This window comes from Mycothermus thermophilus (genome assembly GCF_041956435.1).
Source record: "Mycothermus thermophilus strain CBS 625.91 unplaced genomic scaffold VTJ04scaffold_4, whole genome shotgun sequence".
NCBI classification, from domain to species: domain Eukaryota; kingdom Fungi; phylum Ascomycota; class Sordariomycetes; order Sordariales; family Chaetomiaceae; genus Mycothermus; species Mycothermus thermophilus.
Genome location: NW_027191430.1, coordinates 3,400,302 through 3,418,473, shown reverse-complemented (window position 1 = coordinate 3,418,473; position 18,172 = coordinate 3,400,302). Strand labels below are relative to the sequence as shown.

The 18,172-nt window shown below is 53.8% G+C and overlaps 5 protein-coding genes across 5 annotated transcripts; 3 read left to right on the top strand and 2 right to left on the bottom strand.

Moving 5' to 3' along the window:
• Nucleotides 1-972: 972 nt before the first annotated feature.
• VTJ04DRAFT_6962 (uncharacterized protein) lies at nt 973-2,077 on the bottom strand (the record flags this gene model as incomplete). Its single annotated transcript, XM_069365239.1, has 5 exons — nt 973-1,252; nt 1,322-1,382; nt 1,458-1,516; nt 1,573-1,598; nt 1,655-2,077. 5 exons carry the CDS (start codon nt 2,075-2,077, stop codon nt 973-975), a joined length of 849 nt encoding a protein of 282 aa, XP_069218986.1.
• A 4,698-nt stretch (nt 2,078-6,775) lies between these two features.
• On the bottom strand, nt 6,776-7,506 carry VTJ04DRAFT_6961 (uncharacterized protein; the record flags this gene model as incomplete). The annotated part of the gene is made up of 2 exons (XM_069365238.1): nt 6,776-6,909; nt 7,362-7,506. The coding sequence occupies 2 exons, from the start codon at nt 7,504-7,506 to the stop codon at nt 6,776-6,778; spliced, it is 279 nt and encodes a 92-aa protein (XP_069218985.1).
• A 948-nt stretch (nt 7,507-8,454) lies between these two features.
• On the top strand, nt 8,455-9,866 carry VTJ04DRAFT_6960 (uncharacterized protein; the record flags this gene model as incomplete). Its single annotated transcript, XM_069365237.1, has 2 exons — nt 8,455-8,890; nt 8,962-9,866. 2 exons carry the CDS (start codon nt 8,455-8,457, stop codon nt 9,864-9,866), a joined length of 1,341 nt encoding a protein of 446 aa, XP_069218984.1.
• Nucleotides 9,867-10,696: 830 nt separating this feature from the next.
• Nucleotides 10,697-13,253, top strand: VTJ04DRAFT_6959 (uncharacterized protein; the record flags this gene model as incomplete). The annotated part of the gene is made up of 2 exons (XM_069365235.1): nt 10,697-12,634; nt 12,693-13,253. The coding sequence occupies 2 exons, from the start codon at nt 10,697-10,699 to the stop codon at nt 13,251-13,253; spliced, it is 2,499 nt and encodes an 832-aa protein (XP_069218983.1).
• A 1,998-nt stretch (nt 13,254-15,251) lies between these two features.
• On the top strand, nt 15,252-17,939 carry VTJ04DRAFT_6958 (uncharacterized protein; the record flags this gene model as incomplete). Its single annotated transcript, XM_069365234.1, has 6 exons — nt 15,252-15,375; nt 16,123-16,525; nt 16,584-16,952; nt 17,011-17,043; nt 17,100-17,775; nt 17,841-17,939. The coding sequence occupies 6 exons, from the start codon at nt 15,252-15,254 to the stop codon at nt 17,937-17,939; spliced, it is 1,704 nt and encodes a 567-aa protein (XP_069218982.1).
• Between the last annotated feature and the right edge of the window lie 233 nt (nt 17,940-18,172).

Genomic DNA, 18,172 nt, shown 5'->3' with positions numbered 1-18,172 from the left:
CGCCCCGTCGGCATTCCCGACGGCGGTTCCACGGAAGACAACTCCCCTCAACCAACAACCAACCTATTATCATTTGCATCTCCGCTTCATCTGGGTTCCAAGCCTTGAAGGCTCCTTGATCTCACCTCTTTGTAGAAGCAACATGTCTTTCCTCACTCCACTATCGTAGCCGGCTCTAGGAACGGGTGGGGATGTGAGGGTGGTTCGCATATCATTCCCTCGATTAATTCTCGAAAGGTTAAATGGTGTTTGGGAGGCTTGCTTTGCAGTTGTTTAGGTAGCGGTGTTAGTTGATTTGATACCCATCACTATGGTTCTCAGTTTGGTGTTTTGTGTTGTGTTTTTCCATGGATTGGCATGTTCTCTCACACTGGTGAGAATCATCAAATAATTTTTTTTCCAGCAAGCATATGTGATTTATACTCATACATGAGTCTGTACCTGCAGATCTTCAGGTCGCTTCCTATTACACTACTACCCATTAGTTCAGTTGCTAAATAGTCATTCTAAGGGGTTCAACCTCTTAGGATGTTCCAAGGTTATTACGATTTCATTCCGACTTTGGCGACATGAGGCCTGGCGACGAGTGAGATCGGTATGATAGCAAGCGATATGTGAGTTGTCCTGTGGCACCGTTCATTGAGATGTCAAGACCATAAGATTATATGATACACACCGGTACTCAAAAGTGAAACATACTTAATAGAGTTCAAACTAATCAAGAAGCCAACCCAATCCCATTCACTGGATATCACTATTAACAATAATTCCTTAAATCTGTGTCCCTGAATAATAATCCAACATAGTTGGCATGTCGAAAGATAAACATCCACCTCCAGATGACACTGCGCAGCAGGCAGCGCTCACTTCATGTGTCGAAACCTCAACGTGAGAGCAACACACATATTACTCCCAAACTCCAAAACTCCAGAATGCCTTGTCATTCCCTCCTTGCCGCCCATTGCGCCGCGCTCAAAGTGACCATGAAACCTGCGACTCGTTGTCATACTCCTCGCTGGCGCAGAGGCCCGGGATCTGGTACTGTGTGGCGCCGAGGATGCCCAGGTTTCCGCCCGATGTGCGCTCCGCGTAGGCTTCGATAAACCAGACGTCCTCGAAAGCAGCGAAGGGCGCGAGGGACGCACCGTAGTAGGGGCGCTCAACAACCCAGTCGGCGTCAACCCTTCCGAGGGTGGGACCCGAGCTGACGCTGACAACGTAGGCGGTGGCGGTGTTCCAGTTGGCAATTGTCCTGTTGTTGAAGAAGAGAGTGTCACTCAGTTGTTTGTGGCTGAGGGGGCGATAAAGTAGGGAGACTTACACCTTGCCTGAGGTGGTTGAGGTGGCCTCGATAGTGACCTCGATCCAGTCACCAGCGCTGACTGGATTTGTTATAAGTTGTTAGAGTCACGTACCATGAATACACCAGGTAAATTGAACTTTATGAGCACACTTACCTGTCAGAGATGAGATGGTGTATGCCGCTGCAGGCACCCATTGCCACCAGGCCTCGTGTCTAAGAATCAGTTTGTCAGCGTAGCTTCACCTTGGTTTTCTGCAAAAGCCTCATACTCAGCAATGCCGGTCGAGTTGTTAATCTAGCGTCAGATATTAGCATTTGTCTAACATTCAACCCACAAACATCACCACTTACCTTGCAAAGTGTCCCCGACTGGAACAATGCGCCAGTATGCGTATTTCCATCGATACCCACCCAAGGAGCCACCGCCTGCGGGTAGCTATTTACGCCCGACCGAATGCTGCAGCCTGGATGTTGGTACAAGGCATGAATCTTGGTGATCTGGCTGCTCGAGCTCGTGCTCTTGACGGCGCCACACCAGTTTGCGCTGGTGGCGGTCGGGTTGGCACGGCGGACCTTACGGCTCTTGGACGTCCAGACCTGCTTCGACTCCCCGTTGCGGCTGATGCCGAACTCGAAGGGCTTGAGCTGGATCTTTTCCTTCGGGATAGGTTTGCCCTTGTGGGTCGCCGTGACGGAGAAGATGAGCTCACCCAGCGCAGCTTGGGAGAGGCACAGGAGAGCCGCGCCGAGGAACGTTAGGTGGCTCCACCGCATGGTGATAGAATGGGACAATAACGTAGGTGAGTTAATATATGTAAGGCGGGAGCAGGCGAGTCCGGAATCCGGGAAGCGGGAGGATATTCTCCGGGAATAGATGAGAATGATGAGGGAGATGCCTCTTTGGGGACGGGAAGCAATAACAGACGGGAATGAACAGAAGCAAACCAGGTTTCTAGTTCTCTCTCCAGTCCCGACAACCAGGTTAGGACGTGTGCCTGGCTTTATCTTATTTCCTCCACCGCCAGAGGCCGAGAACGGCGTCCACTCAGCTCGTGCTCACCTGCTCCCACCTAAGCCACGGCAAGGGTTGGTTACTCAGGATTGGTAGGCAAGAAGGTCATGACGGGAGCACAAGGGTGGTGGTGGTTCCCGACTAGGAGGAGGGGTTGCACAAGGAAAGATCAAAAGAAAGTCCAACACCCTAGGGCAACACAAGATGCAAGAGATTCAAGGACAGTTTAACTTTTCCTCTTTGAGATATCTTGTCTTGAGTCTCTTGTCCAAGAAAGGAGAAGTGCTGCTGTACCCCTCCCCCACTTCACGTCGTTGACATGGGGCGCTACCGGAGCGCCGTCCGACTGGGCCATTATGGTGCGATAATGGAGAACCAACGAACTCGACTTGCTTTGCGGCGCGGGTTGTTGAACTGAGTCAACGGGTGAGGGAGCACGAGGGGGGTGTTTAAACGTAGTACTGTTAGTGAGGGGCGGGAACGGCTGGTGTCAGCAATCCCATGTGCACTGCCATGCTCTTGAACCGGGTCGGAATCGGAAGCGTTGGGGGGGGGGGGGGGGAGGGATAGGCAACTGAGGACGCTGATGTCACTACGCAGATATTGAGCCCTCAGGTTTGACCTGCCCGGTCCAGGAGGTCGAGGAGTTGTGTGCACTTGTAGAGGGTTGCAAGGCTTAAATTACACAACCTCTACTTTACAGGTAGGGTGGGAACATAGGTAGTGTTGGTTATCTGACAGACAGAAGTGCTCCGGGTTCCCATCTTTGTGTCTCGGTATTACCTCACACAAGACGACGAGAAGGGAGGTTGATTTCTGATGAGTGGATGCTCAACTGGTTCACTCAGAAATCTCCGAGCAGGGTGAGGTAACAACCACTGCCCGCCCCGGTCTCGTGTTGACCTGGTCGACGCAGGCACGGGCACCCGAGGCATCGCCGGTGAACACAACCATGGTAAGGTAGCATGCCAAGGCAGAACCGTGCCGCACCGTTTCCTGTCAGCCGGTCAGTTTGGTACCCCCATAATGAAGTCAAATAATGACACATGGGAACAGGGAGGGGGAGGAGGAAACCAGGTTCTCGGGTTTCGTCAAACTTTGTTGGACGGGAATCGGAACAATGTGGTGGAGTTTGGTGTCATACTGCCATGCGAGGTTTGTCGCCCAAAACCCGTTCGTACCGAAGCGAGGGAGCCGAGCAGAGGCGAGCGGGTCACTGCAGGGACGGGAAGTGTGGCCAGAGGTCACATCTGATGAGGCAGTTCATGATTGTGACAGGGTTTGGGAGTGGGAGAGTGCCCACATTCGACTCCTGTGTACTACGACTAGTATACCAGAGGGGTGTGTAGGTAGGTTGACGGGGTAAGTTCTCGCTCAGCTAACGCGTAGTTTTAGCGCTTGTCCAGGTTTTGGGAACCAGTTCATGTCCTCGATGCTACGCTACCGCGTGGGGTGGTGAACAGGTCGCCGGAGACCGGGTTAGCTGCTCTCAAACCCACCATTCCCATAGACTATTGGCGGCATGCGTCGATGAGAGCCTGGTTCCCGTCGATGCCAAGGATGGAGATGGTGCGGGGTTGACAGTACACCACGAGTCGGCGGAATGATGCTCGGCGACTGACGGTGTCGGCAGTTGCATGTGGGAGCGGAAGAGGGGAATCGGACAAGAAAAGAGCCAGGCTCGTGGCTTGCAGATGAGCAAATATCGAAGAATGTCAAGAGGTAGTTGGGGATGGAGAATGAAGCAGAGTCTCGGAGTTGGCGTCGGTCTACCCCTCAAACCTATGCAGTTCACCACCGGCTCTGTCAAGGTCGACTACATACAACATTTGCTACAACGACCAACGACGTCAGATTGACATATCACTTCTCACTGCACGGATAGGATGGCAGCTGCAGGCAGGGCATCAGGGGGGTAAGGCTGCGCCCCCAGCTGCAGGCCGCAGCCCGCAGCATGCAAGCACTTCGGTAAGATGCAACCCTGCAAGTTCAGGTGTTCGGAGTCGGAGAGGTGGACCAATCGTTGTGGACTCGAGTTGACTATCCGAGCTTCCGCGGTCCCAGATACCAGGCTACACTGAGGTATACGTAGCATTGCGATGTGCACCGTGACATGGCTGACGATTGTGATGCTGTGGTTGGGGCTCGGGCCGCTGGGATCCCGGCTGGGTGTTGGTGATGTTCATATGTAAGGATGCATGGCTGTGTCACAAGACCACGTTGATAGCCTCGTTGATAGGAATGTTCTGGCTGTAGCACCGTTGGATTCAATATTTCGTCATCGCCGCAGCTGTAAGATGCCGAGAGTTGGGGGCTGGGGGGTTAGCTGGGACCGAACAACATACCACTTGCGTCCTCGAGGACAGCAAGGGTAGGTTGTATTGCCTCAAGAACTATTAGGATTGGGGGAACAATATTGGAGGATGAAGGTAATGCTTGTGATTGATCAAATCAACGATTCAAATTGAGTGCCGAGTCGTTGAGGAGAATCAAAAGGAATCTGAAATGAAACAAAAGTCTCTTGTATTATCACACGTGGGAGAGAAGTTATTCGACTCATGACGTTGAAGTCAGGTATGTACGTACCTGAGGCACACTTCGGAGTGCCCGTGAGGACATTAGAGTCAATAACTCGTACCAACACTGCTGATTTCCGAAACGAGAAGTTGTGAGAGAGTTCAGGGAATTGCGTCAACTCATAAACGTGCCTCAGGTAGATCAGGCATTGATTGCAGGATTGGATTGAAAAGATACACAAAATGCAAAAAGCTCACCCCCAGCCCTACTCCCGCGCCGGTCGAGTAGAGGTGGAATGGTTACGAAAAAACCCGGTGGTTTTTACTCCGACACGACTGGGGGTCGAACCCAGAACGTTTTCGATTTACGACGTGGGCGTGCCTGGCGAATCTAGGTGCCTCCTCTCAATACCGATCGACTACACTCGGGTGTGGCCTTTGAGAGGAGGCGGTTGGAAACGGTGGCAGCACAGGGACTTGTATCCCCCGGTGCCAGAATGGGGTATGAGTGAGGAACAATGTTCTCCCTCGAGAGTTTCGGACAGAGCCGTCAAGTTGGCTTTGCTGACGTGCAAAAGACATACACCGTTGACGATGGACAAGCATTTTGAATTCCCCCATCCCGAGGGAGATCTTTCAATTGGTCCAGGGAGTAATACAAGCTAGTTCAAGAGATACCCTGCCGTGTTCATAAACCAAACAGACGTCTGATGTCACCCGTCCCCGGCATACTACTGTTCCAACCCGGCTCACTGCATCAATAAAACCTTAACTCGCTGAGTGAGGTGATTCATTGAGATAATGGACTCGAAACAAACTTTGATTTGGCTCTTGTTCTTCTTAACTGGCTGTGATAGTCGATCCCGCCAAAGCTACGAACAGCCATTGCAGCCGGGAATACCAACTTGGGCTGTGTCCAGGGGCGTCAACGAAACCCCAGGTGCCATCATACAGCAACAGGAGTTTGCTCTTGGGCAACCACCTGGACTTGAGAGGAGGTGATGCCAGTTTCGGGCTTCCGGCGGGGGTGCACAGGAAACTGAGCGGAGACAGGACGAGATGTTGGTTGAGGCTTGCATGATGCGTCGAGGCATTTGCATTCATACCAGCGGTGAGTATCCAGCTGTCAAAGACGACAGTTGACCTCGTAATATGTGAAGCTAAGCCAAATGATCCAGACCGAAGCAGATCACTGCCTAGTCCAGTCAAGGGCTTGTTCTTTTGAACACACACATACTTGATGTAGAATTGATGACGCCCAAGGAGGAGCGAGGTTGGGCTTGTCCTTGTTATGTGGCTATTAGGACAACCTATAAACCAACAGGTATGCATGTCTCTTGAAGAGGCAATTATCGTCGTCTTCGCTTATAATTTGTCACTCGCTGAATACGGCAGGGAGTCCTATGAGAATCCGTCCAATATCGAATCGCTCATTGGTTCTCGTTGTCCGCTCTTGTCTCCCCGGCTTGCATCTCTTCCGCCGACATCTCCCGATTGCCGTATCTCCCAATCTTGTACCAAGGAGGATTGAACAGTTCGTTCATGTCCTCCAACGTTCTGCCCGTCGTCTCCGGTATAGCAAACCACACAAACAAGCCACTTAGACCAGTGACTGCCGAGAAAAGCCAAAACGTTCCCTAGGGCGAAAGACCACCATCTGCCACAGGGAGTAACATAGGAAGTGTGGCCCGGGTGCTGCCGTAATGTCCAACTGTTTGAACGATGATGACTAACGCTGTACAAAAGCTCGCATATAGAGAGGAAAGATCTCGGCCGCCAGGAAGTACTGAATGCTACTTCAGCCAATGGACCAACCGATGCCATTGATGAAGATCATGGCCACAGCGCCCTTGGACGCGGCTTGTTGCGATCTGCGCAAGTCGTCTGGGGGACCGTCCATGCCAGGCGAAACAAGTGACTGGGTACCCAGTTGCGGCACCGCCGTTAGGAATGCGGCATGTAGATTAACGACATCGCCTGACAGGCGATACCGATGAACAGAGTCCGTTTCCGACCGATAATGTCGACAAGAAACAACGCGCAGGTGAGGGAGGCGAAGCGCTCAACGATGCCGAACGCTGCATTGGTCAGGTGTGAAGCACTTGTGTTTACCACACCGAGAATGCGAAAGAAGTCGGGCGCGTAGAGTGTAACAGCGCCAGTACCAGACTACTGAGCTAGAAGTTTCGCCAGAACCATCATCATCACCATGTAAAGGTTCGCCCGATTGGTGAAAGATTCACGGAGAATGCCTCGCCAACCGGCGACAATCTTGGATGCTTCGGTTTCTTCCCTGTAGGCGTCCTCTGCACGGGTGATTTCTCTGACGACGTACTCGTGCTCGGAGGGTAGTTGTCGCAGGCAGGTCATTGTAAACACAGCGTCGTCATGACGATCTTTCATATGAGATATCGCGAAGACTCGGGCTGGAACACAGTGAGGATGAGGATGAGCCCAGAGAACACGATGTTCAAGCTTATGGGGACCTGCTACCTTGCCGCCGTGTATTCGATGATGTGTAGTTGGCAACCGTAGTTGGCAAAGTACGCTAAGACGAGGCCGAAGTAAAGGAGCCCAGCGAAGAGGCAGTTGCAGAAGCCGCGGATGCTGGCTGGAGCAATCGCGGCGAGGTACACGGTCGCCACAACAGGAGTCTGGCCTACGCCGAGCCCCATGATGAATCTCCCAGTGGAAATTACGGCCAAGCTGCCCCTGGACTCGACGAAGATCACGGTGCCAACGATCCACAGGATACACAGAAGACGTGTTGCCCAGATGCAGCCGATAGCGTCGCAGAAAAAGAAGGCGCTATTTTCCGTTAGACCCTTGATGAAACGTGCTTGAATAACACATGATGGCTTACGTGATGCCCCAGCAATGGCCCCTAGGTGGACCATGGATGAGACATTTGCCTTGATGTTTGTTTTCTCCGAATCGGTGTACGAGCTGTAGTTGATGCTATTCTGAAAGTGCGCGGCATTGAAAATGCCGGCGATGAGGCCTTCATCGATAGCGCGGGCAGCCCCAAGGAGGGAGATGAAAATCACGGCAAAGAACAACCTCTAGTTCAAGATCTCGCGGGGTTCTTTTGTGTGTCTGGGGTGGAAGATGTTGATGGGTCCGCCACCGGTCCCCATTGTGTCAGACTACTAAGCATACAGACATTGAAGATAACGCATGAGTTTGCATGAAACGAGGACGGCTATGGGAAGACTGGATGGTACTTGATGCTAGCCTTCTAGTACAGATATGGAAAGTTAGCTCCTCGAGGACGAGCTTCAGGATTGAGGAAGGTGGGGGATGTCCTCAATCCAGAGAACATTCCATGTTTTGACAAGCACACAATATAGCGCGCAGCTCCTAGGCCATTGGAGGTCCATGCTGCTCACATTATTATCAGGACTAACTGTGGAGGAGAGTATGTCCAGAAGGAAATGTGGAAGATGGCCACACGGGTGGAAGGTTGGAGGTGGAAAGAAGCTTTTGCCAAGACACCTCAGACCATGGTTTCCTCTGGTGTTGTGGTGTCTAACCCTAACCCCTAACTTTCTCTCCATTTTGTAGTGGGTCATGCCGTCCCGTCATCAACTGGCTGCACGCTGCATCCCAATCTCCCAAGAAACATGGCAGCGAGCCGGAAATCACGAGCTTCGGGGCCGCCACCACCAAGCACCACTCTCGTCCTCGACAATGGCGCAGACACCATCAAAGCCGGCTTCGTGACGGCCGGAAAGACCGATGGACCCCGCATCATACCAAATTGTCTTGCCCGAGATCGGCATAAGAAAATCTATGTGGCATCTGAGCTGGAGAAATGCCGGGATTTCGGCGAGATTGCCTTCCGGAGGCCCGTCGAGAAGGGCTACATTGTGAACTGGGAGGCCCAGAAAGAGATCTGGGACCGCGAATTCTTCGACGAGCATGCGCTGCAGCGCTGCGACCCCTCCGAGACCCGGCTGGTGCTCACCGAGCAGCCAAACAGCCTCCCCGTCTTCCAGACCCATTGCGACCAGATGGTGTTTGAGGAGTTTGGGTTTGCGAGCTACTACCGTGGCATTGGTTTGTTCCGCCCTCCTTCCTGTTTTCGACGCCGTCTTGGAATTTCGTGGACTGACCCATTGGTTTCTCAGGCCCGGCGTTCAACGCCTACCAAGATGTCCAGGCCATTTTCCAGACCCCCAGGGCGCCCGACACGCCTGTCGATATCCCGGCAGAGGTTCTCCTTCTGATCGATTCCGGTTATTCCCACACAACAGTCACTCCGATCCTCCAAGGGAGACCATTGCACCCTGCCATCCGGAGATTGGACGTGGGAGGAAGGCTCATGACCAACTATCTCACCCGTCTTCTATCCATCCGCCACTTTGACATGCGAAGCGAGACGTACATTGTCAACGAAATGAAGGAGAAAGTATGTTACGTCTCGCTGGATTTTAACGGCGACCTCGAGAAGACGTGGAAAGGGACGCGGGGAGAGCGCAGGGAGGCGTATCTGTGTGGTGCAGGTATTGCCAAAGACTACGTGCTGCCAGACTCTCACACAACATTCCATGGCGTTGTCCGCGAGTATCAGCCGGGCGTGTCAAACCGCGCGCGCAAGGCGGCCGTGAGCACAGAGGACGTGTTAACCCTGCGCAACGAACGCTTTGTGGTTCCGGAGCTGCTATTCAACCCCTCAGATATCGGCATCCGCGAGCCCGGCCTTGCGGATGTGGTGATGCAATCGCTGTCGACGTTGCCTGTCGGTCTCTGGCCTGGCATGCTGGCGAATATTGTCGTGGTCGGTGGGAACGCCAAGTTCGAGAACTTCGTCCAGAGGCTCCAGATGGAGCTCCTTCAGCGCGTTCCAGACGAGTGCGTTGTCAGGGTGGCGCGCCCGGAGAATCCTATCGTCAGCACGTGGGTCGGTGCCGCGAATTTTGCCAGACACGAGCACATCGAGCGTTTGGCGGTTACGAAACAAGAATATGAAGAGCATGGCGCGGGATGGGTTGCGCGGAAGTTCGCGGCGGGCTTGGGCGTGGATGCCTCTTGAGTTCCGGGGAGTCTTGATGAACGTGTTATTGTGGTTCGAATGACGATTACGGCACACAACGCCAAAAGCCGTTTTTGAACACCATTGCTACCCACGACGGCGCCTTCATCTGATGGTTTCATGGTTCGACAGATTGGGTCCTTGAGCCCAGTCGCCTCATACGAATCCTGCGACCAGAAATCGCTTGAGGCTCCCAAAGAGACACTCAATTTCATCCGTCAAACACTGCGGCCATGCCAATTACCACAGAAGCAAGAGAAACAGGCAAGAGGCTACGCAGAGGCACCAGATGGTTGGGCATGACCTGAAGACAGAGTGTGGTAGTAGAGGAACTTGCCTACGTAGGTTACAGTCCTCAAATAGGTCGTTTCGATGCGTCCAGACAAGGGCCTCTGAGATGCCCCAAATAAAATAGTACAATGAACAGCTATGTAAAGGAATTAAAGCCTCGATTGGAACACGTGTTTTCATCATCATGCTGTGCTCACAGCCGTAGAGTCAAGGGAAACTGGACGAAGTACCTCACACATGCCAACTTGAGTTGCCCAGCAGACGACTGCTGTGCAGAGGTCAACTCGCACAACCAGGCATCGGCTCCACAATGACAAAGGAACCCAGCCGATTCGGGACCACAAAAGTCTAATCCTGATTGGGTTTAGCGGACATGCCCAACACGCGCTCCAGTTTTCTGTCCGTCACTCAACTCCCCTCCACAAAACTCAAAATCCCCCGCGACGTTCTCAATACACTTCCATTCTAACCAACCAACCTTCTTTCTTCCTCCAGATTCCGAGACCCGACAGCGCAGAGCTGATCATCACTGGCTCACAATGTCAAACAGCTCTCGGCACTCCGGCCGAGATCGCCGGCATCCATACCGCCGGGATGGTCGGAATGATCGAGATTTCCGCGATTCTCGCGACACCCGAAACAATTCTGGTCCCCCGCCGCGTGACGGCTACCGTCCCTCTTATCCATCGTTCGACACCAACCGCGATCGCAACCACGACCAGGGACGACCTCGCGATGTACCGCCTTACCCTGGCACCGACCGTGGAGCTGATTCCTACCGCCCGCCTCAGAGCGATTTTACCTTTCGTGTCGACAAGCCGGCTGGCATCCAGCTCGCCAACAGCTACCGGCCCCAACATGATCGCTCGCCGCGCAATGATCGTCGCGACATTCGTTCGTTTCACAGCGATTCCAGGAAGAACGCACGTGACCGCAGGCAGGGCAGAGACCGACCCCGTCGGCCCTTCATTGCTGCAGAGCGCGAACTTTTGAAGGCGAATCACGATGATGGCGAAGGCATCGCGCTTTACGACCCGAATGGTGGCGTCACCTACCGACCGCTCAACGAACTGTCTGATAGTGACGAGGCCGAGATGGACATTTCGGACGATGATGCTGCCGCTGATGCCACTGATGGCGATGAGCCCCCGCACAAACGCGCCCGCCTGGGTGTTCAGCAATCGACTTCCGAGAGCGTCACACCCAAGTGGTCCAATCCGGATCCATACACGGCCTTGCCCCCAGAGACTGTTCCGCAGGGGAAGAAGAAGGACGTCGTTCAGCTGATCCGCAAATCGCGCGTCCAGACCAACCCGGTCCGCACCTCACTCCCGACTGAGACGGCCGATTTCATTGCCCTCGACTTGGACAGCGAGGAATCTGACGCGGGCAATGAGGCTGAGGCACCTACGGAGAGTCCGGAGGCTCCGGTGGCTCCGGATGAGGTCATCACAATTTCCGACGATGATCAGTCCATTGATGGCGAAGAAGAAGCTTCGGAGAGCGAGATTTCGGCTCCATCCGGCCCTGGTGAGCCTGTTACACATCGGCAGGACGCCTTTATTTCCCCTTCGGACTTGGCGACCTTCACTCTTGCCAACAGCCGGAAGCGTACCCACGATGGAGAAATCAAGATGCCACATGCACCACTCAAGCAAGCTACCAAGAAGCGCGGAGCTGGTGCCATTCTTAAGGAGTGGCGGCCGACGCCGGAAATGCATCCGACACCGTGGCTGGAGCGCGATCACTCAGATTCTGCCAACATGGCTGTTTGGCTGCACAAGGAAATCGTTGACTTTTACGAGTGGATCAAACCACGAGACTTCGAAGCGTACCAACGCCAAAAGCTCATCGAGAAACTCAGTGATATGGTTCGCGAGGAGTTTCACAAAGCTGACGTGTATCCCTTCGGCTCCTTTCCGTCTGGCCTCTACTTGCCGACGGGTGATATGGACGTTGCCATGATGTCGAACTCGTACGTCAAGGGCGGTGCGGCCAGGTTCACTGGTACTCGCGTGCTTTATCGTTTCAAGGATTATTTGGTCAGGCATAGGATTGCGTGGGCAAATGAAATCCAACTCATTACGAGGGCGAGGGTGCCGCTGGTCAAGTTCGTCGAGATCAAGACGGGACTCAAGGTTGATGTCTCGTTCGAAAACTCCACCGGCGTGGCTGCTCTCAAGACTTTTCGGGCTTGGCGGGAGAAATATCCCGGTATGCCAGCTCTGGTCACTATTATCAAACAGTTCCTCATGATGCGCGGTCTGAATGAGCCTGTCAACGGCGGCATTGGTGGCTTCTCGGTTATTTGCCTTGTGGTCAGCATGCTGCAGCAGATGCCCGAGGTCAACAGCGGGAACCTTGACACCAGACACCATCTGGGTCAGCTTCTCCTTCACTTTTTCGACCTGTACGGCAACAAGTTTGACTATGAAAAAGTGGCCATCAGCCTCAACCCTCCCCGCTGGATTCCGAAGGTCAGTGTCAGTTGAGCACCCGTCAGATTGTGTGCACCCTTTCTAACAGTGTCTGTAGTCGAAAGTGAAGCAGATTCAATACAAAAATCTTGATCGGCTATCCATCATCGACCCGAATAATCGCACCAATGACATTTCGGGCGGTTCCAGCAATACAAAAACCATACTGGCTTTGTTCTCGGAGGCGCACAAGGTGCTCACGGAACGCATGACACAGCTCGCCAAGGACCCCAACAGAGCCGGCCAGAGCATCCTGGGTGTTCTTCTCGGTGGTAACTACATCAGCTTCGAGACTCAGCGCAACTTCCTGAAGATGTTGACTCAGAAGGAGAAGAATGAGTCCTCTCATGAGTCCTTTCGTGACCCCGGAAGCTCCTTTCGTGACTCCCGGGACTCCTTTCGTGACTCACGAGACTTTCGAGACTCTGTTCCTGGCTCCTTTCCAAGAAGTAAAGGCCGGGGACAAGCCGGAAAAGAAGGGCAAGCGCAAGAAGCTACCAACTCTGGCGGCTATGGCCAACGTGCGTACGCAGGTCCTGGCGGAAATCCGCCGACTGCTCCTAAATCCGGCCAGCGTCGAAACGACCAGAACGGTTACCGCTCAGGACGGAGGCGTTAAAGCTGAAAATGCCAGCGGGGTTCCGCCGAAAGTGACGTCTCTGATTCTCTCACATCTGCAAGAGGGGAAGAGTCTCCAAGGACCCCAAGTACGCAAGCTCGGCTCCGCCGGTTTCCATTCCTCCTCACTTATTGTGGAGCGACGACTTGATCGACGGTTTTTGATCAGCAACTTGGAGTTTAGGCATCGGCTTCATCATGATACCCCATCAGACCACCATTGTCTGCGTCTTTCTTTCCCCAAACCACTCCTCATGGCGTTCAGCCCTCTAGGCCGTCAGCGCACGATGTTGTCGGCAGCCTATCAACGTCTCTGCCGCTTCTTGGCTGGCAAGATGTGATGTGGGCTTGGCCATCAATATTTGTGCTCGCGTTCCCGCGGTGAACGCTGCCTGGCAGGCCATGAGCATCAAGACGTTGGCTGACCACCAACCGTCTTTGACGCTGTTTTGTTGGGAATACTTACCCTTCCATGTAGTTTTAGTGCGATGGCGGCCGTCCCGGCGGCTCTGGGTTCGAGACGTCGCCGCCATCCACGGCTGCCACACGCAGCCAGTGTGGGACAGAGACGGATTAAGGACATTCCCATCTATAGGCCGAGTCGGCTGGACAATCAACTTCTTGTTTTCTTCGCCCTACTCTTCACGTTTTTTCTCTTGTCGCCATTGATCATACTCTCCGAGCCCATGTCCCAAGCTTCTGGCCACGTTGGCAGGGGCTTTGTTGACTACTGACGGTTGGCAGGTTTTCTTTCTTATGGCAAGCCGCCCACGCTGGAACCTCTTCGTCATTCGAAGAAGACCGCATGACGCCGGCAACAATACCTGCAGGTTCCACAATGCAGTGAGCGCCGGCATCGAGCACAGCGTGGAGGCAAGCCTCTTTTTTCGTCTCTCATTCCCTTTCTCTCACTGCATGCTGAGCCATGTGTTTGGCTGCGGGGAGGGTTGCTCGGGTTTGGGGTTCCCGATCCTCTGAGCCCATAACTTCTGCTTCCATCTCTTTCATGCATCTATGGTTGGTGGGAGATCGGGACTTGTTGATATCATTGCCATCTCAGCATTCCGAGCTTGCAGTACGATCCCATCTCCCATCCTTTCTCCATCCTCTGGCTACGTCATCCCAAAAAGTGCAGGTGGGGGAGCCGTTGTCAAACAACAAACATCCAACTGGGATCCCGAACCCGGCGCTGCCTCGGCCGCATTTCCGGAGTCGAGCTACCACCACGTGTAGGGCACCTGAATCGCCGAGGGCACGGCAGATGGGATGGACAGGTTAATAAGGTGCAGATACTGGGTTCCCCAAGAGCTCGGAATCGGGGGAGGAGACATGGAAAATGTCTCATGGAGCCCGGCGTTTGCGTCGGTCGGAACCTTCACCGCCGTTGTAAACCGGCATGCAAGTAACCGGCGGCGGTCGTGGACGTTGATATTAGAAGGGGGATGATGCCCTCCCGTGGTGGCGGCCGCGGTACTCGTGCTGGTGCTGTTTGTTCTGTGCTGTTGTTCTACCAAGCACAGATGCATCCTTATCCTTTGTATACTCCGTTGGGCAGTACAAGGCGCCCGTTGCTCGGTGTTATTCACTTGTCTAGGACAGGTAGGAGGATGGACAAATCCTGCTTCTTCACTTTTAAGTCAAAGTGAAGTGGTTCGTCTCCAACTGCTGGCTGGTCGAGCCAGTCATGACTCGGAGGTGAGCCACCAAGCACTTATTAACTAATCGTTCAGAGACACGATATAGAGCGAGAGACATGTCTCGGGCCCTACTGTCTTCCCTCTCTTGTGAATGCCTTCGTGTTTTAGAACATTGCCAACCTGGAGGGCACAACAGTTAACCACACCAGCTCCTCCGAGGCGTGGAGGGTCGTGTTCCTCCAGTTGATGAGTGTCCCCGTTTAGGGATTTGAAACAAATGGAAGACCGAAGACTTGACCTATCCGGAGTGTCTACCTAGGTAAAGACAATGTTGGTCTCTCGAAGACCACAAGTTTGCAACTATGATCCCTCTTGGGGTCGCCGAAGCCAGCACTCGTCGGATCCTGCCGTGCGTCATGTCCCCGAATCCCGGTCGACACGACTATGGGCTGGAACATCTGAGCGTTTTCGAAGGACGGTTTCTGAGTAAGTGTTGCTCCACCTCGCATCGCCTCGAATATTTAATGCCTCTATGAATCATACCCCAGACACAGTCCTTCAATTCCATGGACACCAGCATGCTGCGGCCTGGGCTCTTCCGGATCAGGGGGCCAGGTCGGAGCGCCAATGACCCGAAGATGGCTAGATTTAGTACCTCCATATCCACGCTGCTGGGAAGCGCAACATCCAGTCGTGCAACCCCAGGTATGGCCATCATATCTCCTGCCTGGAACAAGGCGAGAGAGCAGGCAATCATGCCCCTGCTTTTCGGCGACATGCATTGTATGGGTCGGAGTAGGAGGGGTTCCGGAGATGATGCATCTCGAGCTTTGGGTTAAAAGGTATAAAACCATGATCATCTCGTCTCGTCATCGAATCCAGAAATTTCTGATCGAGAGCGTGATCCGTATCGTCTGTACCTACCAGCAGCCCAAGTGATTCTAGTCACGGTTGCGTCATAACCAATCTCTTTACCCTGCCCTCTGGGACTGAGCTTATATTCTGAAGTCAGCCCCTAGTTGCTTGTGGTTAGCTGCTCACAAGTCGTTTCCTGGCTTGATCGTCCACGGCTTCTTACCTTAATTACTGTACACGACTGGGCACCATGTATCAAGCTAGTAATGTGTACTTCATCTGCGGGTTCGCCGCCATAGGTACGTTCTCATTCCATCAGGCAAAACGCCCAGGAGTCTAGCCGCCAGACGACCTGTTTCGCTCACAATGCCCTCATAGGCGGCGGCCTCTTTGGCTTCGACATCAGCTCCATGTCCGGCGTCCTCGGCACACAGGCCTACAAGCGCTACTTCAACAACCCCGTGTCGTACGCGCAGGGCGGCATAACGGCGTCAATGCCTGCCGGCAGTCTGGTGGGATCGCTGATGTCATCGCTCGTGGCTGACCGCTACTCTCGGAAGGTGGCTCTGCAGTTCTCGTGCGTTTTGTGGATCGTTGGATCTATCCTCATGGCTACGGCTCAAAACGTTGCCATGCTGTGTATCGGGAGGGTGGTTTGTGGGTTGTGCGTGGGGATTGCGTCGTCCATCGTGCCGGTTTACCAGTCGGAGATTGCCCCAAAGGAGATTCGGGGCAGGGTGGTTTCGCTGCAGCAGTGGGCTATCACTTGGGGTATTCTCATGTATGTGCCTGTCGGAAGTCTGTCCGTCTTCAGGACTCGCAACTGACGCTTTAACCAGCCAGTTTTTCATCCAATTCGCCGCCGCCGAGCTTGTCGGCGGTGGCCCCAAGGACCCGAACCAGCCAACAGCCGCATTCCGCATTCCCTGGGGCGTGCAAATGGTGCCGGCTGTGGTGCTTCTTGTCGGTCTCTTCTTCTTCCCTTACAGCCCACGGTGGCTGGCGTCCAAGGACCGGTGGGATGAGGCCATCCGCGTGCTGGCCAACCTGCATGGTAATGGGGATATCAACAACACCAAGGTGTTGGCGCAATACCGAGAGATCCAAGAAGCGCTGCGGTTCGAGCACGAGCAGGCCGTATCTTCTGTGAAGGTCATGGTACAGCCGAGGATGCTGAAGCGGTTGATCCTAGGCATGAGTATTCAGATGTAAGGCTTCCTCCCCCCGTGTCTGTTAAATGGCTAACTCAGGAGTGACTATTAACAGGTGGTCACAGCTGTCGGGTATGAACATCATGATGTATGTGCCTAAGTCAGAACGCCGGAGCTTTCCATTATTAGCACTGACCATCCCAGGTACTACATCGTTTACATTATGGAGGGCGCACAAATCGCTTCTCCCCTGGCCACCGCCTCTATCCAGTACGTCATCAACGTGGCCCTGACGCTACCAGCCATCCTGTTTCTCGACAAATGGGGCCGACGCCCTTCCCTCCTCCTCGGCTCTTTTGGCATGATGACATGGCTCTTCATCTCTGGCGCACTGCAGCAGTACTACGGACAACCCAACACCGACGCCACCCGCACGCCGCAGAACAGCGACATCACTTGGCTCGTCTTGGACAACCGGCCCGTGTCGTCGGCCATTGTGTCGTGCTCGTACCTCTTCGTGGCCACGTTTGCTACGACCTGGGGTCCCGTCTCGTGGACATACCCTGCGGAGATCTTCCCGAGCAAGATCCGCGCAAAGGCCGTGTCGCTGTCAACGGCCGCCAACTGGTTCTGGAACATGGCGCTTGCTTTCGCTGTCCCGCCGCTCTTGTGGAACATCTCTTACAGGATGTATTATGTCTTTGGCGCCTTCAATGCTGCTGCGCTGATCCACATGTTCCTGATGGCCCCGGAGACGAAGGGGTTTACGCTCGAGGAGCTGGACGAGGTGTTTGACTCTGGCCTCCCTGCTTGGAAGAGCCATAAGAAGAAGAGCAGGCTTGAAGAGCTTGAGCGGGAGATCGAGGCTGGGAATCTGAAGGTGAGATCACTCGTCGGTACAGGCCGGGTTGTCGATATTACATGGTGACTGATGACGTCGTCTAGGTTAATGTCCCTGTGGACAGTCCTCCATCTCCAACTAATAATAAGGAATCCTCTGCACCGGCCGTTGCTACGGCAGAACATGCGGAGTCAGAATCATAGCAACCAGAACCCACACCTGTTGGGCGGAGCAAAGGAGTAGAGGCATATCGTCAGGGCGGGGGCGTTAACATGGCAGGGACTCGGTGACCAGGAAGTGGGAACCACATAATAGCAGATCTTGAGCCAAGATGAAGTGCGAAATATACTTCAAAGATCAGGTATCCAGATGTAAACCAAGCAATATACATGTGAACCGAATCGAAGACCAAACATGATACTGCGTGAAAGGGGTA